The sequence below is a fragment of the Pomacea canaliculata genome, linkage group LG3 (assembly GCF_003073045.1).
Source record: "Pomacea canaliculata isolate SZHN2017 linkage group LG3, ASM307304v1, whole genome shotgun sequence".
In the NCBI taxonomy this organism is placed as follows: domain Eukaryota; kingdom Metazoa; phylum Mollusca; class Gastropoda; order Architaenioglossa; family Ampullariidae; genus Pomacea; species Pomacea canaliculata.
In genome coordinates, this window is record NC_037592.1 from 28,614,568 (window position 1) to 28,627,265 (window position 12,698).

At 36.9% G+C, this 12,698-nt stretch overlaps 2 protein-coding genes and 1 long non-coding RNA gene across 4 annotated transcripts; 1 reads left to right on the forward strand and 2 right to left on the reverse strand.

The window, feature by feature from the left end:
• Positions 1 to 309: 309 nt before the first annotated feature.
• Positions 310 to 4,240, reverse strand: LOC112559513 (trafficking protein particle complex subunit 2-like). 2 transcript variants are annotated; one of them, XM_025230822.1, is made up of 5 exons: positions 4,123 to 4,240; positions 3,758 to 3,862; positions 3,133 to 3,280; positions 2,612 to 2,697; positions 310 to 1,211 (listed from the first exon to the last, which is right to left on the reverse strand). In XM_025230822.1, the coding sequence occupies exons 2-5, from the start codon at positions 3,851 to 3,853 to the stop codon at positions 1,113 to 1,115; spliced, it is 429 nt and encodes a 142-aa protein (XP_025086607.1). In that variant the 5' UTR covers positions 3,854 to 3,862; positions 4,123 to 4,240; the 3' UTR covers positions 310 to 1,112. The 2 variants fall into 2 exon arrangements, with proteins under 2 accessions (XP_025086607.1, XP_025086608.1); XM_025230823.1 differs by having other exon boundaries at positions 4,014 to 4,155.
• Positions 4,241 to 4,261: 21 nt separating this feature from the next.
• LOC112559514 (vacuolar ATPase assembly integral membrane protein vma21-like) lies at positions 4,262 to 8,066 on the forward strand. The gene is made up of 3 exons (XM_025230824.1): positions 4,262 to 4,456; positions 4,544 to 4,708; positions 6,432 to 8,066. The coding sequence occupies exons 2-3, from the start codon at positions 4,594 to 4,596 to the stop codon at positions 6,584 to 6,586; spliced, it is 270 nt and encodes an 89-aa protein (XP_025086609.1). The 5' UTR covers positions 4,262 to 4,456; positions 4,544 to 4,593; the 3' UTR covers positions 6,587 to 8,066.
• Positions 7,927 to 11,717, reverse strand: LOC112559516. The gene is made up of 3 exons (XR_003098346.1): positions 11,087 to 11,717; positions 9,594 to 9,812; positions 7,927 to 8,842 (listed from the first exon to the last, which is right to left on the reverse strand). It is a non-coding gene; the product is annotated as an uncharacterized LOC112559516 (long non-coding RNA).
• Between the last annotated feature and the right edge of the window lie 981 nt (positions 11,718 to 12,698).

The window sequence follows — 12,698 nt, forward strand, 5'->3', positions numbered from 1 at the left end:
TAGCTTGGTCACTTTGTAATCAAGGCAAACTGGCAACAAGTGCAGTTCATGATATGGTTAATAACTGAGAGCTATGTGCTTATAATCAGTGCAAATAAAGGTGTAAGTAGAGGCAATGAATGTAAGGAAAATTAATTAACAGCAAATCTTAAGTGGATATAAAGCGATGGAAGTTAACTGCTTGTGCCTTAAAAGCAGCATGTAAAAAAAATCAACTGATGTCAAAGAAATTTAGACTGAGCAAAACTATAACATCATTCCTTCCAATCATTCCACTGTGTACAATCTGCCACTCAAATATTTAAATAATGTTGTTGACTGAATAAATTTATTTTATGACTCTAATACATATTAGCAAGCTGGTGATATCACATTTACAAATACAAATAAAAATGCTATTGTGCCCAATGACAAACAAGTTTGATTGTTCCAATTGCCAACTATCAGACTCTAATTTGAGACTCTTTGTCATAATCTCCATCACATTTGTAATAATTCCTCTGGACACACACATACATACATTTTAAGAAAATGAAAGGTACAGAAATGAAAAACATTTATATATCTAAGAATAATTTACTTGTTCATGGTACTTTAAATACCCTTTTTGACACTGAACATTAAAGCCTACCTTTTATGGGTGAGGAGAGCAGACTCCTTCTGCCTATACGAAAGATTTTATCTCAACCAAAAGATTTTACCCATAAATTCATAAACAATATCAAAATTTTGCCTCTGTACACAATATTTCATCCAATTATAATCTTGATTCAAGCTTTGTAATGACCCATTAGTGTACTCATGCAATGTGTGACTTTGGTTTAGATCAGCTAATAAGCTCTAGATAAGCTAATACTAATGACTCTTAGCATGCTATTCTTGACATCTTGACCACAACACCAACAGATTCAAAATACAAAAACAGGAAAAACCATAGGCACAAAACATAAACTGTAAGGAAGTATATATATGACTTAAACAATTTAACAAACCTTTAAAAATTCATCATATATTAACCACAGGCATTCTGACAGAAAGTTTTTGCAACAATAATTATATTCAGCAAAACATTTTTCTCCCTCTCCGAGTACCATTTACATGTTCCATACTGTTTATCCTGTAAGGTATTTCCTGCCAAAAAACTGCACTTTCTTCTCAAAGGCGGATGACTTGATTGGTGTGTTGATCTCATAAAACGGATTCATGGCAAACTGAAACATGAATATTTAAAATATTGAAGATTCTTGAAAGCTTAAAAGAGAGTCATTTCAATTTTGACATCCTCTGCACAATAATAATAATAGTATGTTGATTTGTATAGCACTTTTCTTCATCATTAAAGGTGGGCTCGAAGCACTTTACTAAAAAAAATAACCAAAGATAATAATAATGGATGCAGAAAAAACTAACTACAGGTGATCTGTCACTTAAATCAATGGAGGAAGATATAACCTGGAACACAATTTTATTAGCCATTTTATTTTCAGGGCTAAAGAAGTTTCACCTCTATCACATCATTCTTCATGTCTGTTTTCAGGTGTGCTTTTAAACAAGTTTCAGTCCTAAATCTTGTTCTTTTAACCTTCTTTGATGGAAGCTGCATATTCCAACTTTTCAGGAATGACTTCATTTGCTGCCTTGCTACTTGTATATAAACAAAATTAACTCCCCACGTTTGTTCACATATCAAAGAAGCTGTGATCACCTTCATCATAACATTATCAAACTGTACTTCATCATTACTTCCTTAATTCATCAAGTTCCGTCTTTATTTGACATAACCTGTTACGATTTGAGACATGATGAATCTGTCTCTTTTATAATTGTCTTCCTTATTGTTAAAAAGTTCCATTCATGCCCATCCCCTTCCAGACATTCAAAAATTTATTTTAGATCCAAGTACATCTTTTTTTCTCAGGATGCGTTTGGAAGAAAGAAAAATGATTTGACCTGGGGAAGGAAGAAGTACACACAGTGCTGGTTATCATTGTAGTCAAGTTTCACTAATCTTTCTTGCAAGTGCCATCACCTCACTCTTCCATTCCCCAAGTCAGACCCATTCTTTTATGCAAGACAGTCGAAGTATGGACTGTCAAAAACAGCACTAGTTATGTCCCCTAGATTCTCATAAAACTATGACAAGGTTTTTTAACTGTGGAGACTGAGAAGAATAAAGTGAACACACCTTCAAGAAAAAAATCTCTAATAAACACATCACTTTTTATTAAATGGACTTGACTGCAATTTATAAGGACCTATTCATTAAATAAGCACTTTTGAGGCATTTTTGCCAACATTTATTTACAATCACAGATTTCTGTACATCGTCTCAGAGTCACAGAAATGCATACTCACAAACACAAAATAGTCAAAACTTGGGTGGGTCCTGAACATACCTGGCTGTTGTTCTGAGCTGTTTCTCAGTTTCATGGAGATTCTTACTCATAGCAACTTACTTTAATTTCATTAAAAACACAATGTCTTTATAAACTGCTAAATAAACACAGCTTAGAATTAGCTAGAACAAGCAAGCAGAGCAAAGCTTACAACTGGAGTTCAAACTTCGTATGCCTTCAACAGGTATTTTACATTAAACTGTTTGCTCTCTTACCTTGATGTAGGTTTCATAAACCTCTGTAAAGAAGTTCTTGATGCCATCTTCATTCTTCACATCATGCAGGATCAAAAAACGCATTCCTTTGCTACAGTCAAGAGAAACTTTATGAAAGCATGCAAATTATTGTACTCATTTGTAGATGCCATCTCACAGATGAAAAATATCAACCAAAATATTGTTACTGACACGTAGGAAGAAAATAAGAATCAACATCCAAAAGGCACCATCACTTATGCATTTCCTCTTCCTATACCTGGAATTTCCTACATGGGAAATGTCTGTCAGCTTTACACAGATATCAGTGCTATATCCCACAAAAAGCTAACCTTTATTTATTGATATCTTCCAAGATGTTATCAAGACTCTCTAAACTGAAACAAAACAAACATGAAAGAAAAATGAAAGGGGGGAAAAGGCTAACAGGCAGACTTATGTTTTTCAGCACATTGACTGCTAATGTTGTGTAAGCAGTAGCATAACATGGGTGAACAAATTTTTTTTTATAAAAAGGATACGTCCAGCTGTAACAAATGCAGAGACAAACCACTCATTGAACTTGTCCACAACTTTAAGAAACATGTTACTAGTAGTCCACATCTGCTCATCCACAAGGTCTAAGGCTGCATGTGCTATAAACTGGTTCAAGTGACGATGGTCATCCCGCTGCGTATGAAGAGTACATAAATGTTAATGCTGTTTTGTATCAAGGAGGCATATCACATGTACTTACACTTTTTTTTCTGAGAATACAGGATACATGTAGTAAGCTATTTTATTTAAGTTTCTAAACTATACTGTATTTGCATTGAACTAATGCTCTCAAAAGGCTTTGTTCAATGGCATGTCTTCATAATATGGAATTATCAGGGGCAGGTCCTGATGGTGATGTAATGTTATGCGATATGGTAAGCAAAGTGTAGACAACTCTGTAAGAGCTCATTAGGTGTTTAAAACTGTTTAAATGTTAGACTGTACTATTACACACTCTTGATCTAATTTAGATTTACTTTGTGTTGCTACTATTATCATGACTGTTCAGGGTTCAGTATTCACTTAATGTGTAATAAGAGTCATTAAAAGGCACATCCAAAGCAGGTATATTTACTAGTGCTAACGAACATTACGAGTTAAACCAGGTACCTTCGGGTCGTTGACTTTGTTAGGAGGGAAAAATTCCATTTCAAACACTGGATTGTCATGATGACCTACTATAACGAAGTAGAAGTTACTTGCCATAAAATTCGTCTGAAAAGAGAATTTAAAAGTGTGTTATACAGTACTTATCCATGTTTTAAAATGTGTCTTATCTGTAAATATGCATCATGTTACTTAAATGAAGTAGTAAAACTATATTGTGACAAAATCATTATGATAGTCTTTTTCTTATTCCTCCCACCTTTCAGTAATAGGTGTGACAAACGTCTTAAATTCCGCAAACACGGCTGCTAATTATTATTCATTTATATTTAATTCATGTTACAGAATATTAATAAAACACTTGTCACTTGAGATAAATCCAAATGATGTTCTGGTGTCAGAAAGTAGACTGGTCTTCGATTTTAGACAAGCAGACATCAGCCGGAAGTGGTCGTGTGCGGAGCTGTACAAGGCGGTGGTCCCATACCCAAATTTCCGAGAGGCGGTGTTCCTTAGTACGCGTAAATATTACAACAGTAAGCCGCGTAACAAATCGTAAATTAATTGCATAAATACGTTACTATGAAAACATAAAAAACTATATTTACTCCGTTGTTGCAAGATGGCAGCGTACTAATGCAATGCTTTGGTGTATCTTCACTACACCGAAAATAGCAAAGCACGAAGTGCACAATTTCACATGTATGTATGGGGTTTCTTTACCTTCGTGATTTAAGCTGTTTCTCCTACGATTCGTGAATTGGATACAATCATTTTGCTTATTTACAGGTGCATCCTGACACGAAGGAAAGTCTCGTGACATTTTTTACTGAACAAAAATGGCGATGGAACCGAAAACAAGAAGTGTGATGCACACCATGCTTTTCTTCACTATCCTCATGGTGCTTCTTCCGATATTCTCATACTTTTTTTCCAAAACCTTTGTGTTTGAAGGTGAGTCTCTGAGATTTTAAAGGGTAAAACCACGTTTTCATTATCGTGATAAGTAATATCTTGGTGATTCACTATTCACAGATTGCTTCAGGAACATGGTCGGTATAGTATGGAAATCCTCATACGTTTATGTAGTCTCGTTTGTATTACTCTTTTTATAAACTTTTTAAATTTCTGTGTAATTTTGCTTTCCATCTGATCATCCTGTTTATTAACATTATGAGTGTGTGTGTGAGATGGCGAAGAGCACTTACAGATGTATAAAAATAATAAATGCAAAATTTATAAAGCGCATACTCACACACTCCTAAGGAGTATGCTATTATAGTGCTTAAGAAGAAGAACGAAACAGGGACAGCAGACGATGTACAGGAAAACAAACAAATAATATATGAACTATAAAAAAATAAACAACCGTACTGAACGAAGAATAAAATCAAACCCAGAAAACACAAAGAGAAACCAAACAACAAGAGCTGAGAGCAACATGATATTGCAAAAGGACAGGTGTGAAAAAGGGCTAAATGTATACATTAAACTCACCCAGTTCTTTTTTTGCCAGTCATTCAACATGCTAATTGATTTTTTTTTTAGTTGGAATAGTTTGTAAAAAAGTAAAAGTAGCTTTGTGATCTTATGGAAATAGAAGGGTGAGGTGTTAAAGCCTTAAGGCCTAGCATTTGTAAGGGCGATTCTCATCTCCTCTCCCTTACTGGCTTACCTTCCCCAACCCTCAGCTGAGTCAGGTGTCCACTCCACCACTGGGCTGACAGAGGGAAGTATGTTGCAATGCATGATTATTAAATCAGCTGCTGTGCATGTTTTTGGGGTTTGTACATTATTGCTCTATCCACTAGGCCATCCACTCCCTCTAGTTTACATGTTACCAAAAAAGATATTGCTGTCTGCCTCCCCTTTTTTTATGCTTCTATTTATAATCCAGATGTCTTATTTTTCATTGAGCAGAATAGCTGGGTACGACACCATGTGTTATAATATGCTTTTGCCTGCTTGGGTTTTGTTAACCTGTATTTCCACTGCTTCATACTGTGCTGTATATTTTGAAAATATACAAGTAATCAATCTTTTCTGAGAGCATCTAAGTGTAAAAAGAGTAGACCATAGACCATACAGGAACTGAAAGAGTTTATGGTATACTGTTAGATGAGCTTCAGTTTATAGGTTATTATTATTATAGTGAACTTTTATAGCACCATATTCCGGTCCTATGGATGGGCTCATGGCGCCTTACAAAAAAACAAACTCAAAATAGACATTAATGAATGCAGCATAACAAACAAAATCGTTAACTAGAGAATTATAGATGAGATTAAAGATATTCAGCAAAAAGATGCTCCAGCGTGCACAGATCATTTGAAAAGCTGATTCAGGCTGCAAATGATCCTGTTCCCACCACACCCAGTCATATAATGGATCTAATAGGTCTATGTCTTTTTTTTTTTTTTTTTCGGTCATCAGGTACGTTATAGTGCAGTGACAGTATGCAAGTCTGCTTTCCAGTTGAATCAATCTTGAAAATGCTGGAGCAAGTGTAAGCCTATGTGCTAGATTCATCTTTTATAGCATTCACACCACTTTATTATATGACACATTTACACCTTTCTGTTTATTTAACATATATTACAATGTCTTTTTTTTTTCCAAAATTTACCTCCATTGAGCTTAAATGCAAAGACAATGAAGTTGTTGTTTTTTTCTCTAGGGTTGCTTGGTGTTACACAGGCCAACAGCTATTTCTGTGCAGCAGTTGTTGCCATTGTTATTGTCCACATCATCCTTGGCTGCTTCATTTACGTTGCATTCACAGAAGATGATACACCAAGACCAGAATTTAAACAAGAGTTGAAGCAAGATTAATCCACTGCCTCACCTTCATTTTGCCATTGCACTAATATTTATGATGCTTTACATTTTACACTGCAGAATGGAAAAGATATTGTAAAATATTTTTTGGAATTAAGTCTCTTAGCATATTGTAAAAGGTATATCCCTGACACCTGGATGATGAAGAAAAACTATAGCGATTCAGTGATGAGATTATCAGTCTGCAGTGACAGAGCGTTTGGGAGTTGGGTGTGGTGACTGGTCTTGCTGTTGTGGATGGCATTGTCAACCCCATTTGTCTCAAAGATCCTGCCATGTCATTTCTTGAAATCATGTGTGTCCAATTATTGTGCTTTTCCCTAGTACTTTTTTAATGTTGTCTGTAAAGGTTTAAATGAGATGATCTCAGCTGGATGAAACCGACATGATTTTATAGTGGTTTGATTGGGTTTTCTTTCATTTCTTTGAAATGGGAGTGGAAAAGGGCAGTGAAGAAAAAATGGAAAGCTTTTTACACATTTTTTTTGAATTCATAAACACCTAGCTGTTCAAGTTTGTAAATGTTTTTAAATTCAAAGTAAATGACATGCACACTGCCAAAACATTACGCTTGTTCATGCACCATCTTACAAAGCTTTGAAATACACTGGGCATTTCTGATTTTGGAAGTGGACATGTTAGCTGCCAAAGATGTGAATTAAAATAAATGATTTTTGAAACTGACTTAAAGACAAATGCTAACAAGAAATGAGCCACTCAGTATATTGGTAGAAGCATTAAATCTTTTACAAAAATAACATTGTAATATTTTGACCCTATTCTCAAGACTGTTTTCTGCATGAAATGTTTTAAAAGCTTAATTGTTTGCTTTTGTGTGATTATTAAGAAGACTGAAATAGAGTACTATCACACCTCAAATTTTAATTTCTCTATTATTCAATTATAGTACTAAATCCACTTAAGCCAGATAATGTAAACTGTTCTGTACTCTAAATCAAATTGGGTGTACAGTCCCATATGAACACTGGTAGTTTTTACTTTTTCACTTTGGTGAAATAGTCATTTGTAAATTATTTTTCTGAAACACTCCTTCATTCCATTCAAAGTTTTTTTTCTTATTGCATTTTTGTGCGTGTGCAATTGATGACTGAGAGGATTGCCAAAGAAGTGGTGGAATTTTAAAGAGCAGAAAAAAAAAAATTACAGGAATACTTGAGCTGGTTGTAATGAGGAGCCATTAGCTAATCAGTATAATTAGAAGTTAATAATTTCCCTAGATGGTGTCATCTGTCATTTTTAAACTAAAAGTGTGAGTTTCTTTCCTAAGCATGAAACGTTAAATTCTTTCATTAGTTTTTAATTAAATTTTTTTCTAAGGAATGTGAACAACTTTAAATGTAGAATAATCGGAAATACAGATAACGGTAGGCTGTGCTAAATTTTGTCATAAGAGAAAGTCATATAATTGTGATGATCACATTCCTTGCTTTTGTCAAATAAAAAACATACAGTATGACATGTATTGTTACTTTATTTGCTTAATAACAATTCTTTTTCTGAGTACTTTCGATTACCTGGAAATCAGAAGCCGAATATGTCTGTCACTGGTATGGAACCGGTGCATCTACTGGTGTCTGAACCGCTTGTGAAAGTGAGAGAGACTGTTCTGGAAGAGTCTGAAAACTACGGACCTTGTAACAGTAACATACGTATTCACTTTACTCGCCCCTCTTGCGTAGTTTTTCGTCCGGTATTAGCAGAATCTCATCGACGTTCACATTGTGTGTAGTATAATGTCATTGTACAGAAGGAAGCACGACACGGAAACGCCAAAGAACAGGTCAGCGTTATACTCAGAACAGCGCGAGCTGGTGGTTCGAATCCTCGTTACGAGGGGAAAAAAACCCCAAAATGAGCTTTGAAGTTTGAGTTTGTCGAACCTATTCCATATTTAGCTTTGTGTGCAAACTCATCCTGTTCCACGTGATAACAAGTGGTGTCTTGTGAAACATTTTCTTCCGATGGCAAAAGTTCGACTTCAGGCAATGTCATCCGAACTGAGCCTTTGTGACGTCATTACGCCCGGCACCTGCAGTCTGCTGCCGCAGCGGGGCTGAGTGTCCACGTCCCACGCAGTGTCGTCGTCGTCGTCGCTGCTCTCGTAGTCACCTTCCTGGTCACCTGCCAAATGGTTGTTATTGTGGAGACCTCCTGACTGCCCGCTGAAGCCCTGGCGGCGTCGCTGTAAAATGAGGTGCACCTGGTCTTTTTGTTTCTGCCGCGATTGATCTGAAGAAACAGATGTTTAAAAGAAGATTCAGTAGACATAATTAACACGGGGTAGAGAGATGGAATAACCTACTCAGTCCGCCCTACTCGCTTGGAACAGAAGATCGCTGGGTCAAGACCTGCTGCTGGGGTTGATTGATCAGGGGAGGTAGTGATGGCGGAAGGAAAGGGTTGAGCTTCCCACATGCCTAGACACGGTTTAGCATTTTCACTGTCCCGGTGGTCTCAGTGTTATAGGACCCGTTACCTATCTAAGCTGTCACAGAAATGTGACAAAGTAATTTTTGGCCAGCGCACCTTCTATTCATACAGGTAAAAAAATTTTCCCACCAACTCCCCACAATATCATTTGTTGATGACGAAAATACTTTTGGAAAATGAATCTGATGGAAAGTCTTCTCTGATCTTAAGGACCAAACCGAATGTTAAAGTATGTTGCGCAATAAAGAACCTGTTCATAGCAGCAATTAACGAGTCAAAACTAAAATTCGCAAAATAATGGAACATTTCTAAAAAAAGCCGCTGATTTTGCGCCTGGCGTTGATTTTTACAGGCGCAAAACGCCTGCTTTGCAAGCGGATATTTTATAAATAGCTTCGTGTAAGACGATAAAATGTACGGAGTAGATATATTTGTGCAAATATATAAATATAAGAGTAGATATATTTGAGGAAAGATATCTATTGCTATCTGGATAAAACGCTAGGTATTCATAATGGTGAAAACAATAATAAAGAGGTAATATACTTACGTATTTCTCGTAAACACAGGTACAGCAATCCCCCGGCCAACCCTCCGATGAGTACAACGCTGAGGCACATCAACGCATAGTTGATGCTTGTGTAAATCGCCATGACCCTCATCACGGGCGCTATTGAACCCTGTAGAGGTCACCAACCGTCCAGTCGCGTGCTTTATTGCGGCGTGTACGTGTACGTGTCGCCATGCCTGCTGTCAAGGGCGATCCGCTCTGTACATCCACACAGTAAGTGACTGATAAGACAAATGAAACACCCGTAGTTCAAAAGAGATATTCAATCTGCAGGGGAGTAAATAAAATAAAATATAAAATACTTCAGAAATTTTCAGAATTCAAACTTTCAGGACTACAAGAGAATTCCAGTCACAAAAAGTGAAAAATATAGAAGCAACTATACTACAGTGACAGCAAAGGTGACAGTTATGACATTTACTTTGACGTTGTAAGGATGGATGACAGTGGGGATTTCCGTAGGGAGTAGAATCCATGAAAATAGAACTTTTGTAGGTAACACCTTCTTTTGCCATTCTTTACACTCTGATTAGTGATGCCGTTCTTTAAGAAAGACCTCCCAAACCAAAGTGTAAGAAGGAATAGCAGATGAATGCAATGGAAAAACTTGGAAGAAAAATATAAATATATAAGTAATCTTGAAAGAAAAGGAAACCCTAAAAATCCACAGGAAAAAAAAAAAATCCGAAGAGAAAGGAAACTTATCAGGATATAAAGACCTTAATCAAAGATGTACTAGTACAGAAATAATAGAACTTGGACATGTGTCATGTGTAATGACGAGATAGCTAAAATAGATAAGAATATAGCTTAAACGTAAAATGGTAATTGACAAACAGGTTGTGTTAATTCTTTCGTGAGAAGTCTTGCAAAGAACAGCACAATAGCACCTACAGACCGTAATTTCCAGTGCAAATTGCATTTCAACGATTGGGGCAAAAGGTGAAGCGATACAATGGCATACGCATGCGCAAAAAAATTTTTTTGCATTATGATGATAATTATTTATTATTATTCGTTGATTGGTCAGTTTGTCGTTATGACTGGTGGTGGCGTGGCAGAATGGTTTTAGTCACCGTGCGATCAATGTTTTCTGTCCGCGTCTGCGGGCTCATGGCGACGCTACATTTTAGGACTTGTTTTCGTGCTCACAAGGGCCAGGATGAAAGGTTATTTTATCTCGCCATCAATACTCGTTTCCATTATCTGCAAAACCTCCCTCTCCTGAACTGCCAACCATTAAATAGCCTCCATACATAAACGCCCCCACTACCCTTCCTGCACCAGCGAACTGCTCGAGTTTAAACTCTATTTCCCGAGTTTATCACTCTTTTATATCAAAATGTCAAAAAATTGGGGTGCAGATCGATGTTGCGACTGGACTTTTTATTTTTTATTTTTTTAACAAGTATAGGCTTTGAAACACAAATTTTAGTAACGTTAAGTCATATTGAACTGGCTAAACCACTCACATTTTCAGTAGTCTGATTTCGGCAGGCTTCAAGACCCCACTTTGAATAGTCTAAGTCTTGCTGAACAGGCTCACAAACCGAATGAGAATTTTTGTTGACCAGGTTCCAAGAATTTCAGATATATCTAAATTTGTAATCATCTCAAAATAGGCCAAAACCAAGAAGTTGTACAGGTTCCTGAACACGTTTCTGAACTACCCACAAACGGCTGCATGCCCGTTGACTCACAGCCCGCGCTGAAGATGGAACTAACATAAAATAGGATAACACAGCATCTTTGCGATAAAACACTTCTGGAACGAAAGGAACGTTCTCAAGGGCTTTCTGTGATAACCCAGACCTTCTGACTAGGTGACTGTGAAAGGAGTTTTTGTGTCGTTGGGCAGGGAAACAAGCAAACAACAATTCACTCCCTCCCTACCTTTACTCCCCCTCCCTACTACAGTAATCAATCGATGGTTGGCTGGATGCAGAGAAATCCGAGATGCCTATCATCAGTAATGATCGATTTGAAAATCCAATCCACCAGAACTTGCTGGTCGTTGTTTCTGAACGGTTATGAATGGCTGCACATTGCACAGCACAGCAACATCAGCCGATGACTAAACGTTTGCTCCAAGAGAAAACACTTAAAAACATACATTTTTATTCGGATTCCAGGATATGCGTACTAGAATACAAATCGGTCTGAAAACGCGAAAATCGATCAAGAGACATTGTTTCTTTTTTAAAAAAAAAAAAAAAAAAAAAAAAAAAAAAAGATGAACGCGAACGTTTTGTGGATATTTGTGGTACTAGGACGGGAAAGTAAGTTTCACTATTTCATGTCTTGTCGTTGCCATCAAAATAGCTGAGATGTTCTCACACATCCGGAGATACTTAAATCCGAATTGGGAAACGGTCTACGATTAATGGGACCGTTGGGTCATCCGTGTACGTTGACGTGTTATAAAATATACAAGCACACCTGAGCTGCCTGTACACTGTCGTCCACCCAACTCTACCTGCTGTTCATGTACGTACAAACACAGGTGATTTCCTAATCATCGTACACACAGCTTCTGGAGTTGTAACTTTTTTCATGACATTTTTCCTGTTCATGTTTTTCCTTCAAATTCTTCGATCGTTCCGGCACTACACGTTTGTGCTTTTTCGGCCAATGTTGATGAGAATCTGTTGTTTGCCACCGCAGGGGTATCCTTTCAAAGTCCTTGCAGTTTATTGTTCTGCTGCTCCTGTTTGTTGTTGTTGGAGATGGTGATGCTGAGATTTCAGGTCGACAAAGCTGTGTAGATCACACACTTCTCTCGCAGTTTTGTGTTAATTGTCGAGACAATCGTTTAACACATTTTATAGTTTTTCAAGTTTATAAAGCGTTTGCTGTTCACGAGGATAATGTTTTCAAATAATGGTGGGTGACGCACATGATGCACACACACACACACACAAAGTAAGCTTTGTTCAGACCACTGTACCACTTGAACAAAGAGAATTTGAATGTTTCTTCAGAAGTGTCAATCAGTCAACGTGGCTAAATCAGTTGGCTTTTACACAGAACGGTCATTTTGGTTGTGAACACTAGTGAGCACACTGTCTGATGTGCTTTAACGAC